This window comes from Mobula birostris, chromosome 3 (genome assembly GCF_030028105.1).
Source record: "Mobula birostris isolate sMobBir1 chromosome 3, sMobBir1.hap1, whole genome shotgun sequence".
In the NCBI taxonomy this organism is placed as follows: domain Eukaryota; kingdom Metazoa; phylum Chordata; class Chondrichthyes; order Myliobatiformes; family Myliobatidae; genus Mobula; species Mobula birostris.
In genome coordinates, this window is record NC_092372.1 from 211,371,047 (window position 1) to 211,397,140 (window position 26,094).

General features: G+C 39.6%; 1 protein-coding gene across 1 annotated transcript in view; it reads right to left on the reverse strand.

Annotated features, from left to right (window-relative positions):
- dpp6a (dipeptidyl-peptidase 6a) overlaps positions 1-26,094 on the reverse strand; it is a 515,918-nt gene that overhangs the window by 121,098 nt on the left and 368,726 nt on the right. The window contains exons 11-12 of the mRNA XM_072254436.1: positions 17,026-17,149; positions 15,737-15,775 (exon numbers count right to left, since the gene is read on the reverse strand). Coding sequence (XP_072110537.1) covers positions 15,737-15,775; positions 17,026-17,149 — 163 coding nt within the window. The remainder of the gene's footprint in view (positions 1-15,736; positions 15,776-17,025; positions 17,150-26,094) is intronic.

Genomic DNA, 26,094 nt, shown 5'->3' on the forward strand with positions numbered 1-26,094 from the left:
AAACAAGTATTGAGGTCATGGAACCTATACAAGTTGAAGAGTAGGAGGTGTTTGCTATCTTGAGGCAAATCAGAGTAGATAAATGCCCAGGACGTGACAGGGTATTCCCTCAGACCTTGAAGGAGACTAGTGTTGAAATTGCAGGGGACCTGGCAGATAAATTTAAAATGTCGGTATCCACGGGTGAAGTTCCGGAGGATTGGAGGATAGCTCATGTTGTTCCCTTGTTTAAAAAAGGCTCAAAAAGTAATCCAGGAAATTATAGGACAGTAAGTTTGACGTCAGTAGTAGGTAAATTATTGGAAAAGGTACTAAGAGATAGGATCTACAAGTATTTGGATAGACAGGGACCTATTAGGGAGAGCCAACATGGTTTTGTGTGTGGTAGGTCATGTTTAACAAATCTATTAGAGTTTTTCGAGGAGGTTACCAGGAAAATCGATGTAGGGAAGGCAGTGGATGTTGTATATATGGACTTCAGAAAGGCCTTTGACAAGGTCCCGCATGGGAGGTTAGTTAGGAAGATTCAGTCGCTAGATATACATGTGAGGTAGTAAATTGGATTAGACATTGTCTCAATGGGAGAAGCCAGAGAGTGGTGGTGGAGAATTGCTTCTCAAGAGTGGAGGTCTGTGACTAATGATGTGCCACAGGGATCAGTGCTGGGTCCATTGTTATTTGTCATCTATATTAATGATCTGGATGATAATGTGGTAAATTGGATCAGCAAATTTGCTGATGATACAAAGATTGGAGGAGTAGTGGACAGTGAGGAAGGTTTTCAAAGCTTGCAGAGGGATTTGGACCAGCTGGAAAAATGGGCTGAAAAATGACAGATGGAGTTTAATACAGACAAGTGAGAGGTATTGCACTTTGGAAGGACAAACCAAGGTAGAACATACAAGGTAAATGGTAAGGCACTGAGGAGTGCAGTAGAACAGAGGGATCTGGGAATACAGATACAAAATTCCCTAAAAGTGGCGTCACCAGTAGATAGGGTCGTAAAGAGAGCTTTTGGTACCTTGGCCTTTATAAATCAAAGTATTGAGTATAGGAGTTGGAATGTTATAGTGAGGTTGTATAACACATTGGTGAGGCTGAATTTGGAGTATTCTGTGCAGTTTTGGTCACCAAATTACAGGAAGTATATCAATAAGGTTGAAAGAGTGCAGAGAAGGTTTACAAGGATGTTGCCGGGACTTGAGAAACTGAGTTACAGAGAAAGGTTGAATAGGTTAGGACTTTATTCCCTGGAGTGTAGAAGAATGAGGGGAGATTTGATAGAGGTGTATAAAATTATGATGGGTATAGATAGAGTGAATGCAAGCAGGCTTTTTCCACTGAGGCAAGGGGAGAAAAAAAAACAGAGGACATGGGTTAAGGGTGAAGGGGGAAAAGTTTAAAGGGAACATTAGTGGGGGCTTCTTCACACAGAGTGGTGGCAGTGTGGAATGAGCTGCCAGATAAAGTGGTAAATGTGGGCTCACTTTTAACATTTAAGAAAAACTCGGACAGGTACATGGATGAGAGGTGTATGGAGGGATATGGTCCAGGTGCAGGTCAGTGGGACTAGGCAGAAAAATGGTTTGGCACTGCCAAGAAGGGCCAAAGGGCCTGTTTCTGTGCTGTAATGTTTCTGTGGTTTCTAAACTCATTGCTTATTGAGATCAACATGTAGACAATTTGGTAGATCTTGACTAGAGGCAAAAGTATAACACCATAAGACCTAAGTGCAGAATTAGGACATTTGGCCCATCGAGTCTGCTCCACCATTTCATCATGGCTGATCTATTTTTCCTCTCAGTTCCAATATCCTGCCTTCTCTCCATATCCCTTCATGCCCTGTCCAGTCAAGAATCCATCAAACTCTGCCTTAAATATACATGAAGACAGCCTCCACAGCTGCCTGTGGCAATGAAATTCTCCTTCATCTCCATTCTAAAAGTACATCCCTCTATTCTGAGGCTGGTCCTCTGGTCTTAGACTCTCCCACCAAAGGAAACATCCTCTCCATACCCACAGTATCAAGGTCTTTCACCACTTGATAGGTTTCAATGAGGTCACCCCTCATTCTTCCGAATTCTAGTGAATAGAGGCCCAGAGCCATCAAATATTCTTCATATGACAAGCCATTCAGTGATGGAATCATTTTCATGAACCTCGTTTGAACCATCTCCAGTTTCAGTACATCCTTTCTAAGGTAAAGGGCCCAAAACTGTTCACAATACTCCAAGTGAGACCTTACCAGTGCTTCATAAAGTCTCAACATTACATCCTTGCTTTTATATTCTAGTCCTCTTGAAACGAATGCTAACATCACCTTTCCCTTTCTCACCACAGACTCAACCTGCAAATTAAACTTTAGGGAATCCAGCACAAGGACTCCTAAATCCTTCTGCGCCTCAGTTTTTTTGTATTTTCTCTCCATTTAAAAGAGCATGACCATACACTTCCCAACACTGTATTCCATCTGCCACATTTTTGCCCATTCTCCTAATCTGTTTAAGACCTTCTGTAGCTTCTCTACTTCCTCAAAGTTACCTGCCTCGCACCTATCTTGGTGTCATCTGCAAATGTTGCAATAAGACCATCAATTTCATCATCCAAGTCATTGACATATAACGTAAAGAGATTCGGACCCAACACTGACCCCTGTAGTCACCGGCAGCCAGCCAGAAAAGGCTTCCTTTATTCCCACTCTTTGCCTCCTGCCAATCAGCCACTGCTTTATCCATGCTAGAATCTTTCCTGTAATACCATGGGCTCATAGCTTGTATAAAGCACACAATAGTGAGCCACATCTCCACTTCTCCCTCTGTTGGTTTTCAAAGTCAAAGTTAAAGTCACGTTTATTGTTAATATATGCACAGGTGCAATGAAGAACTTATTTGCAGCCGCATCACAGGTATATAGATTTAGAAGCACAGCACGCACAAGAGAAACATTAATTAAACATGAGTTATTCGATTTGGAATTTAAATTGGTTCCTTCTTGTCACATGCATACCCTGGGAGAAATGACCTGTTAGAGCACAGCAGCAGCAGGCAGGCCAGTGGTACTATGGCCAGCTCTGAGGCTCAGCAGGGAAGGGTGAAGTCAGGCAGAGCGGCAATGGTAGGAGAGTCGATAGTTAGGGGGATGCACAGGGGATTCTGTGGCCAAGAACAAGAAGCCAGGATGGTTATGTTGCCTCTCAGATGTTAGGGTCCAGGATGTCTCCAAATGGCCGCAGAAGATTCGAGAGAGGGTGAGTAGCCAGAGGTCATGGTGCACCAATAATGTAGGTGGACAAGGGGGAGAGGTTCTGTGCAGTGATCATAGGAAGTTAGAGTTAGGAAAGAGGGTGAAGAGTAGGAACTCCAAAGTAGTAACCTCTAGATTACTCCCAGTAACACGTGCTAGTCATGACACAAATATGATGATAATTGTGGGCACAGGCTCAAAACTGAGGCTCCAAATATGATGATAATTGTGGGCACAGCCTCAAAATTGAGTGGTGACCCTTTAGAACCGAAGTAAGAACAACTTTTTTTAGCCAGGGTGTATTAAATCTGTGAAATGCTCTGCAATAGACTGCGGTGCAGGCCAAGTCCGTGTGTATATTTAAGGTGGAAAGTGATCGTTTCCTGATCAGTCAGGGCATCAAAGGATATGGCGAGATGGCAGGTGTATGGGGTTGAGTGGGATCCAGGATCAGCAATGATGGAATGGCGGAGAAGACATGATGGTCTGAATGGCCTAATCCTGCTCCTATGACTTATGGTCTTATGATGGTACAGGTGAATGAATGGCTAAGGAACTGGTGCAGGGGGCAAGGTGTCAGATTTCTGGATCATTGAGATCTCTTCTAGGGGAGGCATGACATGTACAAAAATAACCTGCCTTGCCATCTACCTTCATATCATCTGCAAACTTTGCAACAAAGCCATCCGAACCCAAGGGGGACCAATATCCTTGTTTACTAGAGCTGTTGGAGGGGGTTTAAACTAAATTTCCAGGGGGACAGGAACAGGAGTGATCGTACTGAGGGTGGGGTGGTTGGTATATAAGTCGAGGCAGTGTGTAGTGAGACCACGAGGAAGGACAGGCAGATGATAGGGCATAATTTCAGTCAGTCAGATGAATTAAAGTGTAACGGAGCCAGAATTGAAAAGGGTAATGAGTATAGTACTGAAGGTGTCATATTTGAATACACACAGTATATGTAAGAAGGTAGATGATCTTGTAGCACAGTTACAGATTGGCATGTATGACATTGTGGGAATCACTGAGTTCATGGCTGAAAGAAGATCATATTTAAGTACTTAACATTCAAGGATACACATTGAATTGAAAATACAGGCAGGTAGACAGTGGGGTGGTGTTAATAAAATAGAAATCAAATCCCTTTGAAAGAGGTGACATTGGATCTGAAGATGTAGAATCCTTCTGGGTAGAGTTAATAAACTGCAAAAGCAAGAAGACCAGTTATATATAGGCCACTGAACAGTAGCCAGGATGTGGGCTACAAATTACAATAGGAGATAGAAAAGGCATATAAAAAAAGGACAAAGTTATTATAGTAATGAAGGTTTTCAATATGCGGATAAATTGGGGAAATCAGGATGGTGCTGACGTCAAGAGGCAGAATTTGTAGAGTGCTCACGAGATGGCTTTTTCGGTTGAGCCTACTAGGAGAAAGGCAATTCTGGATTGGGTGTTGTGTAATGAAAGAGATTTGATTAGAGAGCTTAAAGTTCAAAGCTCAAAGTACAAAGTTTGAAGTTCTAAGTAAAACTTATTATCAGAGTACATACATGTCACCACATACAACCCTGAGATTCTTTTTCTGTGGGCATACTCAACAAATCTAAAGAACAGTAACTGTTAACAGGATCAATGAACAACAAATTGTGTAAATGCAGATGTAAATAAGGAGCATTAAATGACAAGATAAGAGTTCTTAAATGAGTGTTGTTGTCCTTTTATGTTCAAGAGCCTGATGGTTGAGGGTTAGTAACTGTTTTTGAACCTGGTGGTGTGAGTCCTGAGGCTCTTGTACCTTCTACCTGATGGCAGCAGTGACAAGAGAGCATGGCCTGGGTGGTGAGAATCTTTGATGATGGATGCTGATTTTCTACAGCAGCGTTTCATGTAGATGTGCTCAATGGTTGGGCTGCTTTTACCTGTGATGTACTGAGCTGAAACCGCTACCTTTTGTAGAATTGTCCACTCAAGTGGTAAAGGAACCCTAAGGAGACAGTCTTCATAATATTGTGGCGAGCAGTTGGTCCATTATGACAGATGAGAAAAACTCATTTAACTCAACAGCCATTTTTTTTGCGACAAGCACAAAAGCAGACCAGGCACCATGACTCAGGAGGAGACCCAATAATTCATATAAGACAGGGGAGGTGATTATTACATACCCTGGTTACAGTCAGGGAGACCCACAAACACACATGCAGATAACTGTACATCCCAAGCTAAAATGTAGCAATAAATGAACTTGAACATGCCACCATAATCCCATAAAAGCATTTTAAAACATGAACAATAAATAATGCAGGCCACTAGGAATTCTGGGATGGGCTGTTAACCATGACCCATCCCCCCTCCCCCCCCACACGCCAGTGTGTCACAATATGAAAGTATTCACCCTGCAGTTTGAAAGGGAGAAGATAAGGTCAATGTATCAGTATTACAGTGGAATAACAGGAATTACAGAGACATGAGAGTGGCACTGGCCAGAGTTGATTTGAATGGGATACTAGCAGGGATGATGGTAGAACAGCAATGGCTGGAATCTCTGGCGGCAATCTAAAGTTGGAGTTTGGAGAAGAATTTAACAACCAACAGAAGGCAACAAAAAATATGAGAGAAAAGATGAAATATGAAGGTAATCTAGCCAACAATATCTAAGAGGATACCAGAAGTATTTTTTTCAGATATATAAAGTGTAAAATACAGATGACAGTGGCTATTGGATTGCTGGAAAATGATCTGGAGAGGTAGTAATAGGGGATAAAATAATGCTGGACAAACTTAGAAAGTATTTTGCATCAGCTTCACTGTGGAATACACTAGCAGTGTGCTAGAAATCCCAGTGTCAGGGGTCTGAAGAAAGTGTAGTTGATATCACTAAAGAGAACATGCTTGGGAACTTAAAAGGTTTGAAGGTTGTTAAGTCACCTGGACCAGATGGACTACATCCCAGGATTCTAAAAGTAGCAGCTGAAGAGCTTGTGAAGGCATTGGTCATGAACTTTCAACAATCACCAGAAATGGAAAATTGCAAATGTCACTCCACTTTTTAAGAAGGGCGGGAGCCAGAAGAAAGGATAATATAGATAGGCCAGTTAGCCTGACTTCAGTGGTTGAGAAGATGCTGAAGTCCGTTATTAAGGATGAGGTTTTGGGGTTCTTGGGGGGACCTAATAAAGTAGGTCAAAGTCAGCATGGTTTCACCAAGGGGAAATCTTGCTTGATAAATCTGTTGGAATTATTTGAGGAAAAAGCAGACAGGATATATAAAGGAGAGTCAGTGGATTTTGCTTATTTGGATTTTCAGAAGGCTTTTGACAAAGTGTGGCACATGAAGTTGCTTAACAAGATATGAGTCCATGGTATTACAGGAAAGATAATAGCATGGATAGAAAATTGGCTGATAGCAGGAGGCAAAGCATGGAAATAAAGGGGGCTGTTCTGGTTGGCTGCAGGTGACTAGTGATGGTCTGCAGGGGTCTGTATTGGGACGTTTCTTGTCACATTATATATCAACAATTTGGATGATGGAATTGATGGCTTTGTGGCCAAGTTTGCAGATGATACATTTACAGGTGGAGGGGCAGGTAATGTTGAGGAAGCATGGAATCTGCAGAAGGATTTAGACAGATTAGGAGAATGGGCAAAGTAGTGGCCGATGGAGTGCAGTGCAGGGAAGTGTATGGTCATGCACTTTAGTAAAAGGAATAAAGGAGTGGACTATTTTCCAAACAGGGAGAACATTCAAAAATCAAGGTGCAAAGAGAATTGTAAGTTATTATGCAGGATTCCATAAAGGTTAACTTTCAGGTTGAGTCAGTGGTAGGGAAGGTAAATGCAATGTTAGCAATAATTTTGAGAGGACGAGAATATAAGAGCAAGGGATGTGCTCAATGGGCTGAGTGGCTTAAACCTGTTCCTATGCCTTATGATCTTATGGTCTTATGTACCAAGATACAGCACAGTGAAAAGTTTGTCTTGTTCATGCAGGTCACATCACTGCACAGTGTACTGTGGTAGAAAGAAGTAAAACGATAACAATGCAGAATAAAATGTAACAGCTATCGAGAAAGTGCAGGTAAACTATAAGGTGCAAAACCATAACGAGATATATTATGCAGTCAAGAGTCCAACTTTGCATTCTCGGTAACTATTTAGCAGTCTTAGAACAGTGGAGTAGAAGCTGTACTATTATACAATATTATACAAGAAATAGTACAATTTTAAGAAAAGTAAACTAAGTCTATTGCAGTTCACAGTGGTCATAGTGTTGTTATACTGAGGTAGTGATTGGGGTTGTGCAGGTTGGAGATCTGAATGACTGACAGGAGATAGCTATCCTTGAACCAGGTTGTGTGGGGCTCCAGGCCTCTGTACCTCCTGCCTGAGGGTAATATAATGTACAATGCTAATGTATAATATCTACAGTAAATCTCCATATTGCATTGAACAGGGAACTTTGATGCCACAACTACAACTTGGGCCCTGTTGGCCAAATGGTTTCAAGACTGTGCTTGGAGGGGGCTTGATTCTTTTGTTATCACCCTTCAACCATCAGGGTCCTGAACCAGCATGGATAACTTCTCACCTCAGCCTTTGAACTAATTCCTCAGCCTACAGAATTACTTTCAAGGACTCTATAGCTCATGTTCTTAGTAGAATTAATCAATCAATCATTTTATCTATTTATTTGTATTTCTGTATTTGCGTAGTTTGTCTTCTTTTGCACATTGTTTGTCAGTCTTTGTGTGTAGTTTTTCAATGATTCTATTGTATTTCTTTGTTCTACTGCAAATACCTGCAAGAAAATGAATGTCAGGCTAGTGTATGATGAGATACTTTTTATAGGCACTGCACTTAACCCTCTCCTTGACATTTCTTTCACTACTAAAGTATTGAAAAAAATCCCATAGGATTAATCTTAGCATTATTAGCAATATCCTTCTCAACCTGCCTTCTGGAAATCCTAATTCCCCTCTTGACTATAGCTTTCATATTTTGCTCCACCAATCTTACAGTGGTCTCATCTCGGAAGTGGAGGAAGCTATGGATTGACATATCAGATTAGGAATATGAATACTTAATTCATGAGAGACAGAAAGAAAAGTAAATATGGAAAGACTGACATCACTTGCTTATGAACAAACACAGTAAATTAAAACATAGGACAGCACAGGAACAGGCCCTTCAGCCCAAATGTTGTACCGAACTGATTAAACTAGTGGTTAAGTGCCTAACTAAAGTATCGTCTATCAAAATTCTTCTGCATTTTCAAATGTCTAAGAACTTTTTTAATGCCTTGATCGCATTGGCCTCTGTTAACCGCACCCCCCCCCCCCCCCAGCGGCAGTGTTTTTAAACAAAAACTTGTCTCCACGCATTTTAAATGCATGTCCTTCGGTATTGGACACTTCAAAAAGGTACTGGTTCTATGCCTCTCATAATTTTATAAACCTCTATCAGCTTTCTCCTCAGCCTCTGCCACTCCAGGAAAACAATACAAGTTTGTCCAAACTCTCCTTATAGTACATGCCCTCTAATCCAGACAGCAACCCAGTAAACCTCTTCAGCACCCTCTCCAAAGCCCTGACATACTTCCCATAATGGAGTGTCCAGAACTGGATGCAATACTCCAGATACCGAATGTTGAAAGGACTAGATAAAGTGAAAGTGGAGAGGATGTTTTCTATGGTGAGGGCACAGCCTCAAAATTGAGAGGCAACCCTTTAGAACAGAGTTAAGGAGGAATATTTTTTAAACCAGAGAGTAGTGAATTTGTGGAATGCTTGCTACAGACAGTTGTGGGGCCAAGACCATGAGTATACTTAAGCGAAAATTGATGTTTCCTGATTGCTCGGGGCATCGAAGGTTATGGTGAGAAGGTAGGTCTATGGAGTTGAGTGAGATCTGGGATCAGCCATAATGGAATGGCAGAACAGACTCAATGGGCTGAATGGCCTGATTCTGCTTCTATATCTTACAGGTCTTATATACTTAGATAATATATTTACTTTGAACTTCCAACTTGAAATTAAGCATATTTATTGTCAATGCAACATCAGCCCATGAGATGCAGCTGGGCTCAAGCTAGAATTTATTTAATGTTATGCTTAAAGCAATCAATGTCAACTTAGTCAGTTTTAAGGCAGAGGGAGCAGAAATTTGTGCCTATGAAAAGCAGGGTCGTTTCATCCGAAGCATGTAGTGATTGGAGGATCAGCCTCAGTCACTTTTGTCAGTGGTGGTCACCAAGGCTGAACTGGAAAGGGAACTACCTTATTCCCTTCATTCTAGTCATTCCAAATTTCATCACAATATCCTTCAGCACTTGCTCTACTTTGTGAAGACCACTGGTGCAGGTCACTAGAATGAGTGCTAGCAACAGGGGAAAATATTCAAACAAAATGCAGAGCGCTCGGAAGCTGGCATGAAACCTGTGGTCTCCAGCTCTACAGGTTGTGCTAAGAAGGAACACAATTGCAGTATGAGGGTACTGGCAGTGAGGGACAGTCCTTGGATACTGAAGAAGAGGGGCCTTGAAGTACAAGTGCAGTGATCCTTGAAGGTGACAGCACAGATAGATAAAGTTCAAAGTAAACTTATTCTGAAAGTACATACATGTTGCCATGTACAAACCCGAGATCATTTTTTGCAGGCATACTCAATAAATCCATTATAAAATAATAACCATAACAGTATCAATGAAAGACTGTACTAACGTGGGCATTCAACCAGTGTGCAAAAGGCAACCAACTGTGCAAATACAAAGAGATAGAAATAATAAGAATAAATAAATAAGCATTAAGTAGAAAACATGAAATGAAGTGTGCTTGAAAGTGAGTCCATAAGTTGTGGGAACATTTCAATGATGAGGCAAATGAGGTTATCCCCTTTGGTTCAAGAGCAAGAAATAATGCAGTGAAGAAGCTATATGAGATATTGGCCTTCACTAATTGTGGCTTTTAATACAAGAGCAGGGCATTTATGCTCAATCTGAGGCATATAAAACTGAGAGGTCTAGATAGGGCCTGTCTGTCTAGGTACCATATCCAATGCGGATGTTGGTGACCATGGTTTTCCATATAGATCTATCCTTTGTTCTTTGGATAACTTCCATTTCTTCGATGTGTAACCACCTGGCTAGGCTTTTGATGTACATAAGCTGAGATCTTCCTCTAGGTTTGCTCCCCATGATCTTTCCAGAGAGTATGAGTTTTTCTAGCTCATCTTTCCGCATGATGTGTCCTAGGAATCTGAGTTGTCTTTCTCTTATTATTGGTATGAGTGATCAAACTGCTTGGGCTCTTCTGAGAACTTCTTCATTTGATGTGTGTGTGGTCCATGATATTTTTAACATTCTCCTGTAGAACCATAATTCAGCTGCTTCTAGTCTCTTTTCCATTGCTGGGGAAATGGTCCAGCATTGACTTCCATAAGTCAGGATAGAATAAATGTAGCACTGCAGTATTCTGTTTTTAGTGCTCATCTTTCTGTCTGTTAATATGCTCTTCATTTTTTGGAAAGCTTCTTTCTCCATTGCTATTCTGTATTTGGTATCTGTGTCGCACCTGCCATCACTTGCTATTAGGCTGCCAATATATCTGAATTTGTTGACTTGTTTGATGTTTGTATTTCTGATCTTGATCACACATTGTGGGATGTTTGTCTTTCTGGAGATGACCATGCTTTCCATCTTCTTGGTGTTGATTGAGAGGCCTCTGCGATTACTTTCTGCTGCCACTATAGTGAGTAGTTCTTGAAGTTTTGTTTCTGAGTCAGCTATTAGTATGATGTCTTCAGCATATCTGATGTTATTTATATTATGGCATCCAATTGTGAATCCTTTGATGTCTTTGATACATCTCAAGATATTATCACTATAAGGTTGAATAAGTCTGGCCAAAAGACACAACCTTGCCTGACTCCTCTCACAATATTCACATGCTCACTCACTTCTCCTTCTATTCTGATGGATGCTGTCTGGTCCCAGTATAAGTTTCTTAAGAAACGTATATCTTTCCCATCTATGTCAAGATCTTGAACCATATCCAGAAGATCTTGCTGTCTGACAGTGTCAAAAGCTTTTGTATAGTCAATGAAACATAGGTAGATGTCTTTTTGTACCTGGATGGCTCGTTCACTGATCACCCGTGGCATGAAAATTGCATTTCTGGTTCCAGTGTTTTCCGCAAAGCCGCATTGTTCTTTACTGATTTCTGGTTTTATACAGTGTCTTGCTCTCATCATGATTACTCTGAGAATAATTTTTGCCACGTGGCTCATTAAGCTTATTGTACGATGTAACTCACATTCTGTTGCTCCCTCTTTCTTTGGAAGTGTGATGAACACTGATTTACTTAAATCATCAGGTATCTCCCCATGATCATAGATTTCATTTGCTATTTCTGTTATTTTCTTTATTCCAAAATCTTCCAAGGCCAGTATCATTTCAACAGCGATGTTGTCTGGACCAGTTGCTCTGTTACGTTTTATCTTATTTATGGCTCCTCGAATTTCTGATTTTAGAATGCTAGGTCCTTCAAGATTCTTCTTTATGTTCGGTTTTTCTCCTCTTTGGTCTTTAAAAAGTTCTTTTATATATTCTGTCCATCTGTTTAGGATTTCCTCTTTGTTCATAATTAAGCTGCCGTCTTTTGCCTTGATGCATCCACTTGCTGAGCATGGTAACTTCCCCGTTAGTTCTTTAATCTTACTGTGCATCAACTTTGTTCCAGGGTTATGGGTTTGCAGCATTTCTATCTCTGAGCATTTCTCATTTAGCCATCTGTCTTTAGCTTCTCTGCATTTTCTTTTTATTGTCTTATCAAGTTGTTTGTATTCTTCACTGTCTCTTAGCTTGATGGTCTGTTTTTGTTGCATCAATTGTGTTATATCTTCAGTTATCCATTTCTTCTTACTTTTCCATTCTTTTTGTGGGATGGTTTCTTTTGCAGCTACAACCATGGATTCCTTCAGTATGTCCCAGGAATATTTGCCTCCTTCATCCTGCAGCAATTGAAAACGGTTTTTCACCTTGATTGTGTATTCTGTTTTCAGATGAGGGTTGTTTTGTAGTTGTTGATAATCCAGTAGTTCTGATCTTTTTGGTTTCTTTAATTTTCTCATCTTTATTTTCATTTTGCTAATGACTGGTATGTGGTCACTTCCACAATCTGCTCCAGGGTAGCTTTTAGATTGAGTTATCGAGTTTTTGAATCTGTTATTGATTGTTATGTAGTCGATTTGAATTTTGTTGTTCCCACCTGGGCTTCTCCATGTCCATTTCCTTCTTGGATGTTGTTTAAACCAAGTGTTGGTGATTATCTGATTGTTTGTTTTACACCATGATATAAGCTTTTCTCCTCTTTCATTTCTTTCTCCCAATCCCTGGTCTCCAACAATATGGTCTTCTCTTCCCTCACCAACTTTTGCATTGAAGTCGCCCATGACTATAATGGCTTCTTGTGATTTGCATTCTTCTAGTGCTTTGTCTAGGGAGTGGTAGAAGGCATCAATTTCTTCCTCTGAGCTTGCCATTGTGGGTGTATATACTTGGATGATAGAGATGGTGTTTTGTTGTTCTTTTAGTTTGATTAGCATCATTCTGTCTGAGTTATGCCAGTATCCTAACAGGCTCTTGGATGTTTCTTTGTCTAAGATGATTGCTAAACCCTTTTCATGTTTATCTACACCACAGTATATCATCCTGTAGTTGTCTGATTGGAATAATCCAGTGCCTTTCCATCTTATTTCACTTAGGCCTAGGATGCTGACTTCTAGCCTCTTCATTTGTAGATGGGGTTATATTGCACGAAATTGTCACCCCCATATTAAAGGTAGAAAAAACTATGCAACATGGATTTATGGCAATGGATAAGAAACTTAGAGGAGATCTGAGAGAGATCATTTTCACCCATAGAGTAGCGAGTACCTGGAACACACTGCCTGAGAGAGTGATAGAAGCAGAGAAGTGTCTAGACAAACACTTGGTTGCCAAGACATAGAAGGTTCTAGGCTAAGTGCTAGAAGATGGGATTTATAAAAGATGGGTGTCTCTTGGTTGGTGTGGACAAGCTGGGCTGAACGTCCTGTTTACATGCATATAAACTGTGTTCATACACACACACACACACACACACACACACACACACACACACACACACATATAAACTCTATTCATATACACACACACATAAACTCTATTCATACACACACACAAAAACTCTATTCATACACACACACACACATAAACTCTATTCATACACATAAACTCTATTCATACACACACACACACACACACATAAACTCTATTCATACACACACACACACACACACACACACACATAAACTCTATTCATACACACACACACATATAAACTCTATTCATATACACACACACATAAACTCTATTCATATACACACACACATAAACTCTATTCATACACACACACACATAAACTCTGTTCATACACACACACACATATAAACTCTATTCATATACACACACGCAATGCTGGAGGAGCTCACACACACACACTACACACGGATGCATTTATACACACATACATACTGTATGTATACATGTACTGTTCATACAGAGACTAAGTTTGAACTGGTGACCGTAAGATTATTTCATTTCTCTTCTGTGCACTGTCAACTCAAGCTGAGCTTTCATTAGTGAAAGCATCAAAATTTATCGAGAGAAACTTCCAATTGACTCTGAAGAAGTATGCCTTCATCTTCAGAGCTCAGCTACAAATTTACATGAGTTACAGATAAAACCAGCTTTATCTGCAAGCTGCGACTGATAGCTCACTTTGGGACACTGAAAAATCCCTCACAGCAGAACAAAATAGTGATTGACCTGCCATCAGAAATAAATCAAAGGACTGTGAAGTTGACTCATGCCACAGAGCCTTCACGTGTTTTATGACTCGATCACTTTTTATGCCACATGCACATTATTTCTTAAACCAAGCTTTGACAATACACAGCAACTGTAATGGAGAATTCTGCCCTCCATTATGCCTTTTTAAAAATGCCAAGTCAGCATTTGTGTCTCTGTAATGATATCTGTAATGTTGGCACGTGGCCAAGTGGTTAAGGCGTTCATCTAGTGATCTGAAGGTCGGGGGTTCAAGCCTTGGCTGAGGCAACGTGTTGTGTCCTTGAGCAAGGCACTTAACCACACATTGCCCTGCGACGACACCGGTGCCAAGCTGTATGGGTCCTAATGCCCTTCCCTTGGACAACATCAGTGCTGTGGGGAGGGGAGACTTGCAGCATGGGCAACTGCCGGTCTTCCATATAACCTTGCCCAGGCCTGCGCCCTGGAAACCTTCCAAGGCACAAATCCATGGTCTCATGAGACTAACGGATGCCTATAAATGATATCATTCTTTTGATCAATCATTCCATATTGCCAGATTTTTAAATTTTCAAACCGCTTTCCCATTTCTGTTTAATTGCTTGTAGGCATCACCTTGTCAGACCCAGGGCAAGTTTTTGCAGCAGTCATTCAGAATTCTAGCACGTCTGTTCAGCTGCTTTACATGGTGAGGCAGTTTTTCCAAAAAGTTGAACCCTGGCGTATCCTTCCCCAGTGAGCCTGGTCACCTTTGCCCTTTGTGGCTAGCTCAGGTATTGTTGAGGCGCTCAGGACCTTGGCAGGTGGAAACTCACTCTGGATCACCAAGGGTAGATGTACCACCTTGTTGTATATGCACATTGTAATTTACCAATGTGAATTGGTTCCTTTGAAGACAATGGGAACCACAGCCTTTCAAAAAATATCATTTTCAGGACCCAAGGCACTTAATGGACCCTTGAGCAATTTAAACTGATACAATATGTTAGAGAGTATTCTAGAGTTAGGTTACATAGAAAATTATTAACTTGTTCAGCAACTAATCTTTAGAACTGAACATGGACTGTAGATTAAATTTAAAATGCAGCTCTGGACAATAGGTTCCTAGAGCTTTGAACTGCAGTTAATTAAAAACCAGACAATGAAAACCAACATTCATTTTGGGTGTGTGGAGTGCAGTGTGAAAGTTGTATGTAATTCAGAGGAAGCATTGTAGATACATTGTAAATATAGAATTGTCCTTTGATCTTTAGCATAACGCATCATTTCACTTGAAGCCCTATTGTTGCACAACACAGCATTGTTTAAAATCTGTCTGGATTGGAGATTCGGATTGATAATGGTCGATGAGGAAAAAGGTATGACAGAGGTCAACCAGTTCTAAAGAGCTTTGTTTCAATATAGCATCTCTAGCCAATAATAGATAATTTACAGATAACGCTGCAAGGAGTCAAAGCAATGACTCTTCTTATCAACGTGAAGCAGAACTTACCAAGAATTGGCTTGTTCAGCCACTACTAATGAAACCCTGAGTTAGAATCAGGTCATCTGTGAATATCTTTGCAGGAAACAGAATAAAAATAGGACAGAGAGAAAAACACACCATTCTTTTGTTTTACTTCTTACCTGTCTAGACAGCCAGCTTTCACTTTCATCCTCATGTTTCTGAAACATTAATTAATGTAACAGTGAGGGATCTGTATCAGAACAACACATCACTTATTAAACCTTACTTCATATAAAATAATATTGAGTGATTGCCACACTGGCAGACATGTCATTCTTCCAGACAAGGTAGTTTACCAGTGGTCTGTATGTTCTTTCAGGGAATATGTAAAACATAAAGTATATATAAATATAAAATCTCTCTCTCTCTCTCTCATACTGGAGGAACTCAGCAGGCCAGGCAGAGTCTACAGAAAAGAGTACAGGTGACGTTTTGGGCTGAGACCCTTCGGAGACTGGAAAAAAAAGCCGAGGAGTCCACCTTTTAAATCTACTCCTCATTTTTTTTCTCCAGTCCTGCCAAAGCGTCTCGGCCTGAAACCACGACTGTAGTTTTTTTCCATGGATGCCGCCTGGCCCGCTGAGTTCCTCCAGCATTTTGTGTGTGCTGCCTGGATCTGCAGATTTTCTCTTGTTTGTGATCGACTACAGCCTTGTCAGCAATGGCCAGAAATCTTAGGATTGAAAGATTCTGCAGAGCTGCAATCTATTAAACAGCTTGAAATCAGCTAACTCTGAAAAAAACAGCGAGTAATTCTGAGGACCTTTCTTTCAGACTTGAAAGCTTTACTGTCACCCTGAGACCTGTGTCTACCTGAGTCCTGTTCTGCTTATTTTAGTTTTTATATTATTTTATGTTTTTTGAGATACAGTGCTGAATAGGCCCTTCGAGCTGTGCTGCCCAGCAGTCCCCCAATTTAATCCTAGCCTAATAATTGGACAATTTACAATGACCAGTTAACCTACCAACCAGTATGTCTTTGGACTTTGGACTTTGGACTGTGGGAGGAAACTGGAGCACCCAGAGGAAAACCATCTGGACACAGGGAGAACATACAAATTCCTTACAGGAAGCGGCAAGAATTGAACCTGGGTCACTTGTATTGTAAAGCATCATGCTAACCACTATGCTACTGTGCTAACCCTCTGAAATCCTTTCTGTTTATCTAAGACCTTTCATATCTATCTAAAGCCTCTTCTCTGAGTCATCTCCTGTTTTTCTGAGAATTTTGTCTTTATTTACCCAAAGCTTGCCCTGAGTATATGAGATGGCTCCTGTCTACCTGAGACCTTTTCCTCTCGGTTGGAACACTCTTCTGTATTTTTCCAATCTCTTCTGGCCATCTGGGACCTTTTAACTTCCATCTACCTGTATAAATAGATATTAGCAGAGAATCGGAAAAGTTTACCTTTGTGCAAATGCCTGTCGTTGCCTCACATAAAGTCAGGATGGAAACGTTCTGGGGCCTGTTCAGCCAGTTCACTGCTAGTTTGGTGCTGCTGGCCCATGTAACCATGGTAACATAATATTCCCTGCAAAGTAAAAGGAAAGAGCAGTTTGCAGTCAGGAAATTGACCGAAGGACTTCCGGTAGAGCTCATGGAGTGAAGTCGTGTTCTTGACTTGCTCCATTACCTCTGAGTTTTTTTTCTTATGATCAGCTATATTTTAACTAACCATTAAGGCATCGACTTTTACAATACTTTGAAACAAATTGGGCTCTTTGATAATCGGATGTTTTTAAGGTCTGCTATGTCTAAGAATGGAAAAAATTGGAAAGACGGCAAACCTCCGGTTAGACCAAAAGGTACCGATCTTCCTCCGACTAAACCACCGGTGACTTTGAAGGCTATATCAGATCTCAATCAAAGGGAAATTTCAACCTCTATTACGGAACTGATTCGTTCGGAAATTTCAACTAATTTCCAGAAAATTGCCGATTCAATCGATAAAATACAATTATCTATTACGGAACATCAGTTGGCTATATCTAATCTTCAAAAATCCACGCAACAAAATGAACTCAAGATGGGGAAAATTGAAGAAACAATTACTATAATGAAGAAAAAACTTGACTTTCTGACCTTTAAAAACTCTGACTTAGAATCCAGAATGCGATGGCAGAATCTTCGAATGATTGGTGTGTGTGTGAAGCTGTGGAATCTGACAACCCTATGAAGTTTTTTTCTCAACTTTTAAAAGATGCATTTCCTACTGTATTTCCTGACCAACCACCGTTATTGGATCGTGTTCACAGAGTTCCATCATACTCGTCTAAGTCAGATAAACCTCGACATGTCATCTTATGTTTTCATTACTTTCAAGACAAGGAGAAACTGTTTCGATTCGTTCGATCTAAAGGTTACATTGATTTTTCGGATCTTAATTTCCGTTTCGTGGAGGATTTCAGTAAACCAATTCGGGATCAACGGGTTCGTTACAGATCTGTGATGTCGCAACTCTACAAGATGGATTTAAAACCATCGCTGCTTTACCCAGCACGTCTAAGGATTCGTACGTTGGATGGAGCCCTCCATTTTTTTGAATCTCCATCGGATGCCCAGAGTTATCTGGATCAATTTTCACCTTCAACATCTTAATCGTAATTTTTAACTATCTCCGTTTGATCGGAGGTTGAGAATCTGTCGGCCTTAATTTTTTTTGCCTTATATGGGCAGAAAAGTTTATTTTTGATTCATTAATATGGTTGCTAAACTTTCTTTCTATCTGCGTCATTCCTTTCTTTTTCCCAGGGGATTCTGGGTGGTTATGTCCTCAGTGTCATTCTACGTATTTCCTTTAAGGCCTTAAATTTTGTAGTTTTTAAATCTACTTTTTTTGTAGGTTTTTATAACTAGTTTATGTTAATAATTTCATTTCTTTTTTTTGTTTATTCATAGGGTCTGGGGTTTGTTCTGGTTTTTTTTATATTTTCTGGCTTTTTCTCTGTTATATTAAGTGTTTGTTTTAATTGATTTACTTTTTTTATTCTTTTACTGTTTTATAATTTGCTGATCTTTTTTATATTTACATTTTTTTTTTGAGTGAGCGTCTATCAGAAGTCATGGGGGTAGTTTTAGTGCATGCTTCTTTCCGGCTGGTCTGTTTTAGATCTAGCCTTGGGGTCATGGGGTGGGGGGTGGTGGGAGGGGCTTCACGTTTTAGTTTTTTACTTCTTGCGCTATTTACACTATTGAAGTATTGGTTGAGTTCTCCTTCTCAGTATCTCCTGCTTGTTCTGTTCCCTTTCCGGGTTCATGGGTCGAGCCTATCGTCAATCCTCCTTTTTGCGGGTTGACTTTAGGGTTTATGGAGTCTATTATTAATTTTGTCTCCTGGAATACTAATGGTCTTAACCATCCTATTAAAAGGAAAAAAGTTTTTAAAGTGTTCTGGAAACTTAAAGCACAAATTCTATTTTTACAAGAGACCCATGTGCGGAGGGGGGACAGACTACGTTTTTTTAAATTCTGGAAGGATCAACAGCTCCATTCGAACTCTAACGCTAAGATTCGAGGCGTCTCTATTTTTATAGACTCTTCAGTTACTTTTATACAACATGATATTATCTCTGATCCAAATGGTAGATTTCTACTGGTTAGTGGCTTACTATTTAATAAAAAGGTAGTTTTGGTTAATGTTTATGCTCCCAATATGGATTGTCCGGAATTTTATAAATCATTATTTAATCAGTTCCCAAATTTGAATGAGTTTTCATTGATCTGGGGCGGAGATTTTAATACCTGTTTATCTCCAGCTTTGGACCGTTCGGCTCCTCTACGGACCTTACCTAATAAATCTGCAACTTTGATTAATTCATTCCTCTCTGATTCTGGGTCGACGGACATTTGGCGTTTCTTGCATCCTCAGGAAAAAGATTTTTCTTTTTTTTCACATGTTCACCATTCCTATTCAAGAATTGATTATTTCTTTATTGACTCTCGTCTTATTTCTTCAGTGATTAAATGTGATTATGACTCTATAACCATTTCGGATCATGCTCCACTTAAGCTTTCTATTAAAATTCAGGCCAATACACAAAATAATAGACAATGGCGTTTTAATTCGCTATTGCTTCAGGACTCGGATTTTGTTAACTTTATGAATGAACAGATTGATCTTTTTTTTACAATCAACTATACAGAGGATATTTCTGTGAACATTCTTTGGGATACTTTTAAAGCTTATATTCGTGGTCAGATTATCTCGTATTCTGCTGCTTTGAGGAAGAAGCTGAAGCAGGAGGAATTGGTAATTGTGGACAAGATTAAGGAAATTGATAAGAAATATGTTATAGCTCCCTCTGAGGAGTTATATAAACAAAAAACTGAACTTCAAATGGAACACAGTTTATTACTTTCGTCCTCGATTGTAAACCAATTAAAGAAAACAAGAAGTGAATTTTATGTACACAGTGATAAAATTGGCAAACTGTTGGCTAACCAATTGAAATCTAATTATACTAAGTCTCAAATTAATCAGATTTATAATCAAAATGATTGACTGATACTTGATCATGCGGGGATTAATCAAACCTTTTTTGATTTTTATTCTTCCTTATATCAATCAGAATCCTCTCGAGACTCTAAATATATGAATGATTTTTTAGATAACCTAGAACTCCCTGAGATTTCACAGGATATGTCTTCTATGCTAGATACTCCCATTACCACTGATGAGATTAAGAATGTTATTTCCTCTATGAACCTGGGGAAAGCTCCTGGCCCTGATGGGTTTACCGCAGAATTTTATAAATGTTTTGCATCTTCATTAATCCCGTGGTTCTGTAGGGTTTTCGAGGCTTCATTAAAACTGGGTAAACTTCCCGAATCTTTCAATAGAGCGTCAATCTCTCTAATATTAAAGAAGGATAAAGATCCTGCTCAATGTGCATCTTATAGACCAATATCTTTATTAAATGTTGATTCTAAAATTTTTTCTAAATTATTAGCAAACAGATTAGAAAAAGTACTTCCTTTTATTATTTCGGAAGACAAAACGGGTTTTATTAAAGGTCGTTACTCTTTCTATAACATACGTACACTGTTAAATATTGTTTATACCCTCTCACAAAATGTTCCTGAGTGTGTTATCTCTTTAGATGCTGAGAAAGCTTTTGATAGAGTAGAATGGCCTTACTTATTTAAGGTGTTTGAAATGTTTAATTTTAGCTCGAAATTTATATCCTGGATCAAACTGTTATATCATTCTCCTGTAGCCTCGGTCGGTACTAATTCTTTAAGCTCACCTTTTTTCGCTCTTTTTCGAGGTACTCGACAAGGCTGTCCTCTTAGTCCTTTGTTATTTGATATTGCATTAGAACCTCTTGCAATTGCCATTCGAGAATCTCCAAATATTACTGGGATAACTCGGGGCTTAAAGTCCCATAAAATATCACTCTATGCTGATGACTTACTTTTATATATTTCTAATCCTCAAAAATCCATCCCTGCTGCTTTAGATTTATTAGCACAATTTAGTCTTTTTTCAGGTTATAAATTAAATCTTAGTAAGAGTGAACTTTTCCCGATTAATAAACAACTTCCCTTATATCACAACTTTCCGTTTAAATTGATTAATAATTATTTTTCATATCTTGGGATTAAAGTTACTTGTAAACACAAAGATTTATTTATGATTAATTTTTTACCCTTAATTGACCATATTACTCAACTTTCATCTAAATGGTTTCCATTACATTTAATTTTGATTGGTCGTATTAATGCAGTTAAGATTTTTTTTTGCCAAAATTTTTATATATATTTCAGGCATTACCCATTTTTGGTCCAAAATCTTTTTTGGATAAAGTTGACTCAAAAATTTCTTCATTTATTTGGCAAAATAAAAACCCGAGATTGGGTAAAATACATTTACAGAAAGCTAAGAGAGATGGAGGTTTAGCATTACCTAACTTTAGATTCTATTATTGGGCAATTAATATTCGACATATGAAATTTTGGTTATTTGACCAGGATATACTATCCATTCCTAAATGGGTAGCATTGGAATTACAATCTGCTCAAGGTTATGCACTTGGCTCTATTTTACGTTCCTCTCTTCCTTTTGATTTGAAACGCCTCAAACAGGTCTCTAACCCGATAGTTAAATATACCTTACGTACTTGGTTTCAATTCAGAAAATTTTTTGATCTTAACCAATTTGGGCTAGCGATTCCTATTTTAGGTAACATATTTTTTCCTCCCTCTTTCACAGATCGTGCTTTTCAAATTTGGAAGACTAAGGGTATTTCACGGTTTTTGGATTTATTTTTAGATGGTTCCCTTATGTCTTTTGAACAATTATCTAATAAATATAATTTATCAAGAATACATTTTTTTAGATATCTACAAGTTAGGAATTTCCTAAGTACTATACTTTCTTCCTTTCCAATGCTTCCTCCTACATATATTTTAGATACTATAATTAACCTTAATCCATGTCAGAAAGGTGCATCGGCTGTGATTTATAATATTACTATGAAACTTAGGAAAGCTCCATTTGATAAGATTAGGTCAGATTGGGAACAGGAATTGGGCTCTATCATTTCCGTGGATGACTGGGGGCAGATTTTACAATTAGTCAATACTTCCTCTATCTGTGCTAAACATTCCCTAATTCAATTTAAAGTTGTTCATAGAGCACATATGTCCAAAGATAAATTAGCTCGTTTTTATTCTCATATTAATCCTTTTTGTGATAGATGTCCGGGGCAGATAGCCTCTTTAACTCATATGTTTTGGTCTTGTCCTACTCTGGAAACTTTTTGGAGAGACATTTTTAATATTATCTCAAAGGTATTGAGTATAGATATCTCTCCTCACCCTATTACTGCTATCTTTGGATTACCTAAAACTTCCAGTTATCTTTCTCCTTTAGCCCGTAGAATGATTGCATTTCTTACTTTAATGGCGAAAAGATGTATCTTACAACATTGGAAAGAGCTTAATGCTCCATCTACCTTTTTTTGGTTTTCTCAGACGATATTATGCTTGAATTTGGAGAAAATTAGAAGCAATCTTTATGATTCCTCACTTAAATTTGAACAGACCTGGAGATCTTTTATTCAATATTTTCATTTAATGTAATTTTTTTTTCTTCCCCTTTTTGCTCCATATTTATATTCCCTTCTTGTTTTTTTCTACTGTTTTTAATGGAGGTCGGGTTTGAGGACATGATTTTAAGTTTTTTAACTCTACTTGTTTCCAAGTTAGCCCATTGCTTTTCCTTGCTTTTAGTTTAGTTGCACGGTGGTTTTTTTGGGGGGGGGGTTTCCTTTTTCTATTGATATATATATATATAAAAATTAGTATACTATTATGTTACCTTATTATTTTATGTTTAAATTACATTGTTTGTATCTTTTTTTTCTGTTTTAATATCTCCTGTAATTTTATTATATTCTAACAGTGTATTAGTGCCTATATGGCTTACCTTTTGTATACTCATTCAATAAAAAGATTTAAAAAGGAAATTGACCTAGAACTGGGGCTCCGGTGTGAAAAGTAAACATCTTTCAGGCAGGTTCCTTGACCTAACCTAAGGTCATCCAATGCTTCGCTGCTCTGTCTGGACTGGCGCAGAATTTGGGTCACCCATCACCTCCGGCACTCATGGACTTACTCAGAGGCTGTTTTGGCAACATCTCAGTTGCAAAGTGTTCACTCCTGTTCATGTGTGGTTGGAATCTGGAATGTTCTGCCTGCGTTATGGCCTTGAAGTGGCAAATGCGCAAATGTATGATGAGGAAAATAATTAGAAATATAAAACCATGAGGGGTACATAGTCATAGAATATTGACCAGTACAGCATAGTACAGGCCCTTCAGCCCATGATGTTGTACCAGCTTTTAAACTAACTCCAAGATCAAACTAACCCTTCCCTCCCCCATGGCTCTCCATTTTCCTTTCATCCATGTGCATATAACTAACACCTTACTAAATTCCCCTATTGTATCAGCCTCTACCACCATGCCTGACACACCCACCAGACTGTGTAAAAATAACTACTTCTGACATCTCCCCACCCCATACTTTCATCCAATCACCTTAAAATTATGCTCTCTTATATTATCCATTTCTGCTCTGGTTAAAAGTGTGCTGGTTGTCCACTCTATCAATGCCTCTAATCATCTATACACCTCTGTTAAGTCGTCCCTCACCCTCTTTCACTCCAAACAGAAAAGCCCTAGCTTGCTCAGCTTTTCCTCATAAGACCTGATCTCTAATCCAGGCAGCATCCAGGTAACTCTCCTCTGCATCTTTTACTTGTACAGAGTAGCTGGTGAAAACCTTATTCCCATGGAGGGGGTGTCAAAGAAGGCAGAGGTTCAAAGCGAGAAGTAGGGGGTTCGGAGGGAATCTGAGGGAGAGTTTGTTTCACACAGAGGGTGGTTGTAGTCTGGAATCTACTGACTGAAGAGGTACTGGAAGTATAGTTTTGAGCAAAAGACTTAGAGACCCTACATTTTTGATCTGGTTTCAGATGGTATGACCTCCACAGAGACATGACCTCAACATCATCAAGGCTGTCTGGGATTATCTGGGGACATAGAAGCAAGTGAGAGAGCCAAAGTCTGCAGAAGAGCCATGGCACATTCTTCAAAATGTTTGGAACAACCTATGAGCCAATTTTCTTATAAAACTGCACAACAGTGTACCCAAGAGAATTGATTTAGATTTAAGTGCAAAGGGTGGTCACACCAAATATTGACGATTTAGTTTTTACTTTTTACTGTGTTTTATAGTAATTTTTTTTTGATATTTAGAAAGTTTAATTTCATTATTTTTGAAAGCACTTTTACTTTAGAGAATTTTTTTACATGTGCCTAAGACTTTTGCACAGTATCGTCATGTCATTTAAGAAACACCCAGACAAGTACTAAACCACTCAAAGCAGGTAGGGTCAGGCATATAATGAATGTAGCTGACACAAAATGCTGAACAAACTTAGTCCATGGAAATGAACAAACAGTTGACATTTTGGGATGAGACCCTTCTTCAGGAATGGAAGGGAAGGGGTAAGATGCCAGAATAAAAAAAGGGGAAGAAGGATATCTGGAAGGTGATAGGTGAGTCCAGGTGGGTGGGAAAAGTAAGGGGCTGGAGATGCTGTGGTTGGCTTTACCCATCACCTTCTAGCTCATCTCGTTCCCCTCCTTCCCTCCACCTTTTCATTCTGGCATCTTCCCCCTCCCTTTCCAGTCCTATTGATGGGTCTCGGCCTGAAACGTCGACTGTTTGTTCATTCCATAGTTGCTGTCTGACTTGCTGAGTTCCTCCAGCATTTTTCTGTGTGTTCCTCTGAATTTCCAGCATCTGTAGAATTTCTTGTGTTTATATAATGCGCATAAAAGGGATTAGTACAGATCACTATAATGGATAGCATTGAGATGATAGGCTGAAGGACCTGTTTCTATGCAGTCTGACTGTATGACTCACAAGAGATTCTGCAGGTGCTGGAAATCCAGAACAACAAATGCAAAATGCAGGTAGCTCAGCAGGTCAGGCAGCAGCTACGGAAATCAATTGTCGATGTTATGGGCTGAAATCCTTTATCAGGGCTCCCTTTACATAGATGCTGCCTGACCTGCTGAGTTCCTCCAGCATTTTGAGTGTGTGAATCTACGACTCTGTTTGGAGGGCCACAGTGGCAGAGAGCCGGGGTGCGCACAATGGGCTAAGTAGCCTCGTTATAAATAACTGCTCTGTGAGTCGAGGACTCAATCCCACACCCAGTCAACAGTTCACTCTCCCTTTCCCCACAACCTGCTCTAACTCTACAGCAGCATGGGTTTCTGCACTTCCCCAACTACAGCCTCTTGGAAGTTGGCTCAGCTGGTGGTGCCCCTGTCTCTGCCCCAGGAGAGTGCGGCTGCCACTTCTCCTGCCCACCTCCATCTGGGCATAATCCAGGTTCATTCTCCAGCACTGCTCTAAGTTTCCCTACATCCACGGGGTTCAGAATCTGTGGATCTCTCCACCACACAGGTAGCTGAGGCAAGGTTTTACAGTCACGGAGTGAAAGAGAGATACAGCATTGAAACAGACCCTTCAGCCCACGAATTCCATGCCGGCCATCAGCCGCCCACTTAAACAAATCCTACATTAAGCGACATATACAAAATGCTGGAGGAACTCCATAGACCAGGCAGCATCTATGGAAATGAAAAGCAGTCGACGTTTCAGGCTGGGGCCCTTCATCAGGACTGATATAGTCATAGTCATACTTCATTGATGCTGGGGGAAATTGGTTTTCGTTACAGTTGCACCATAAATAATAAATAGTAATAGAACCATAAATAGTTAAATAGTAATATGTAAATTATGCCAGTAAATTACGAAATAAATCCAGGACCAGCCTATTGGTTCAGGGTGTCTGACCCTCCAAGGGAGGAGTTGTAAAGTTTGATGGCCACGGGCAGGAATGACTTCCTATGACGCTCTGTGTTGCATCTCGGTGGAATGAGTCTCTGGCTGAAT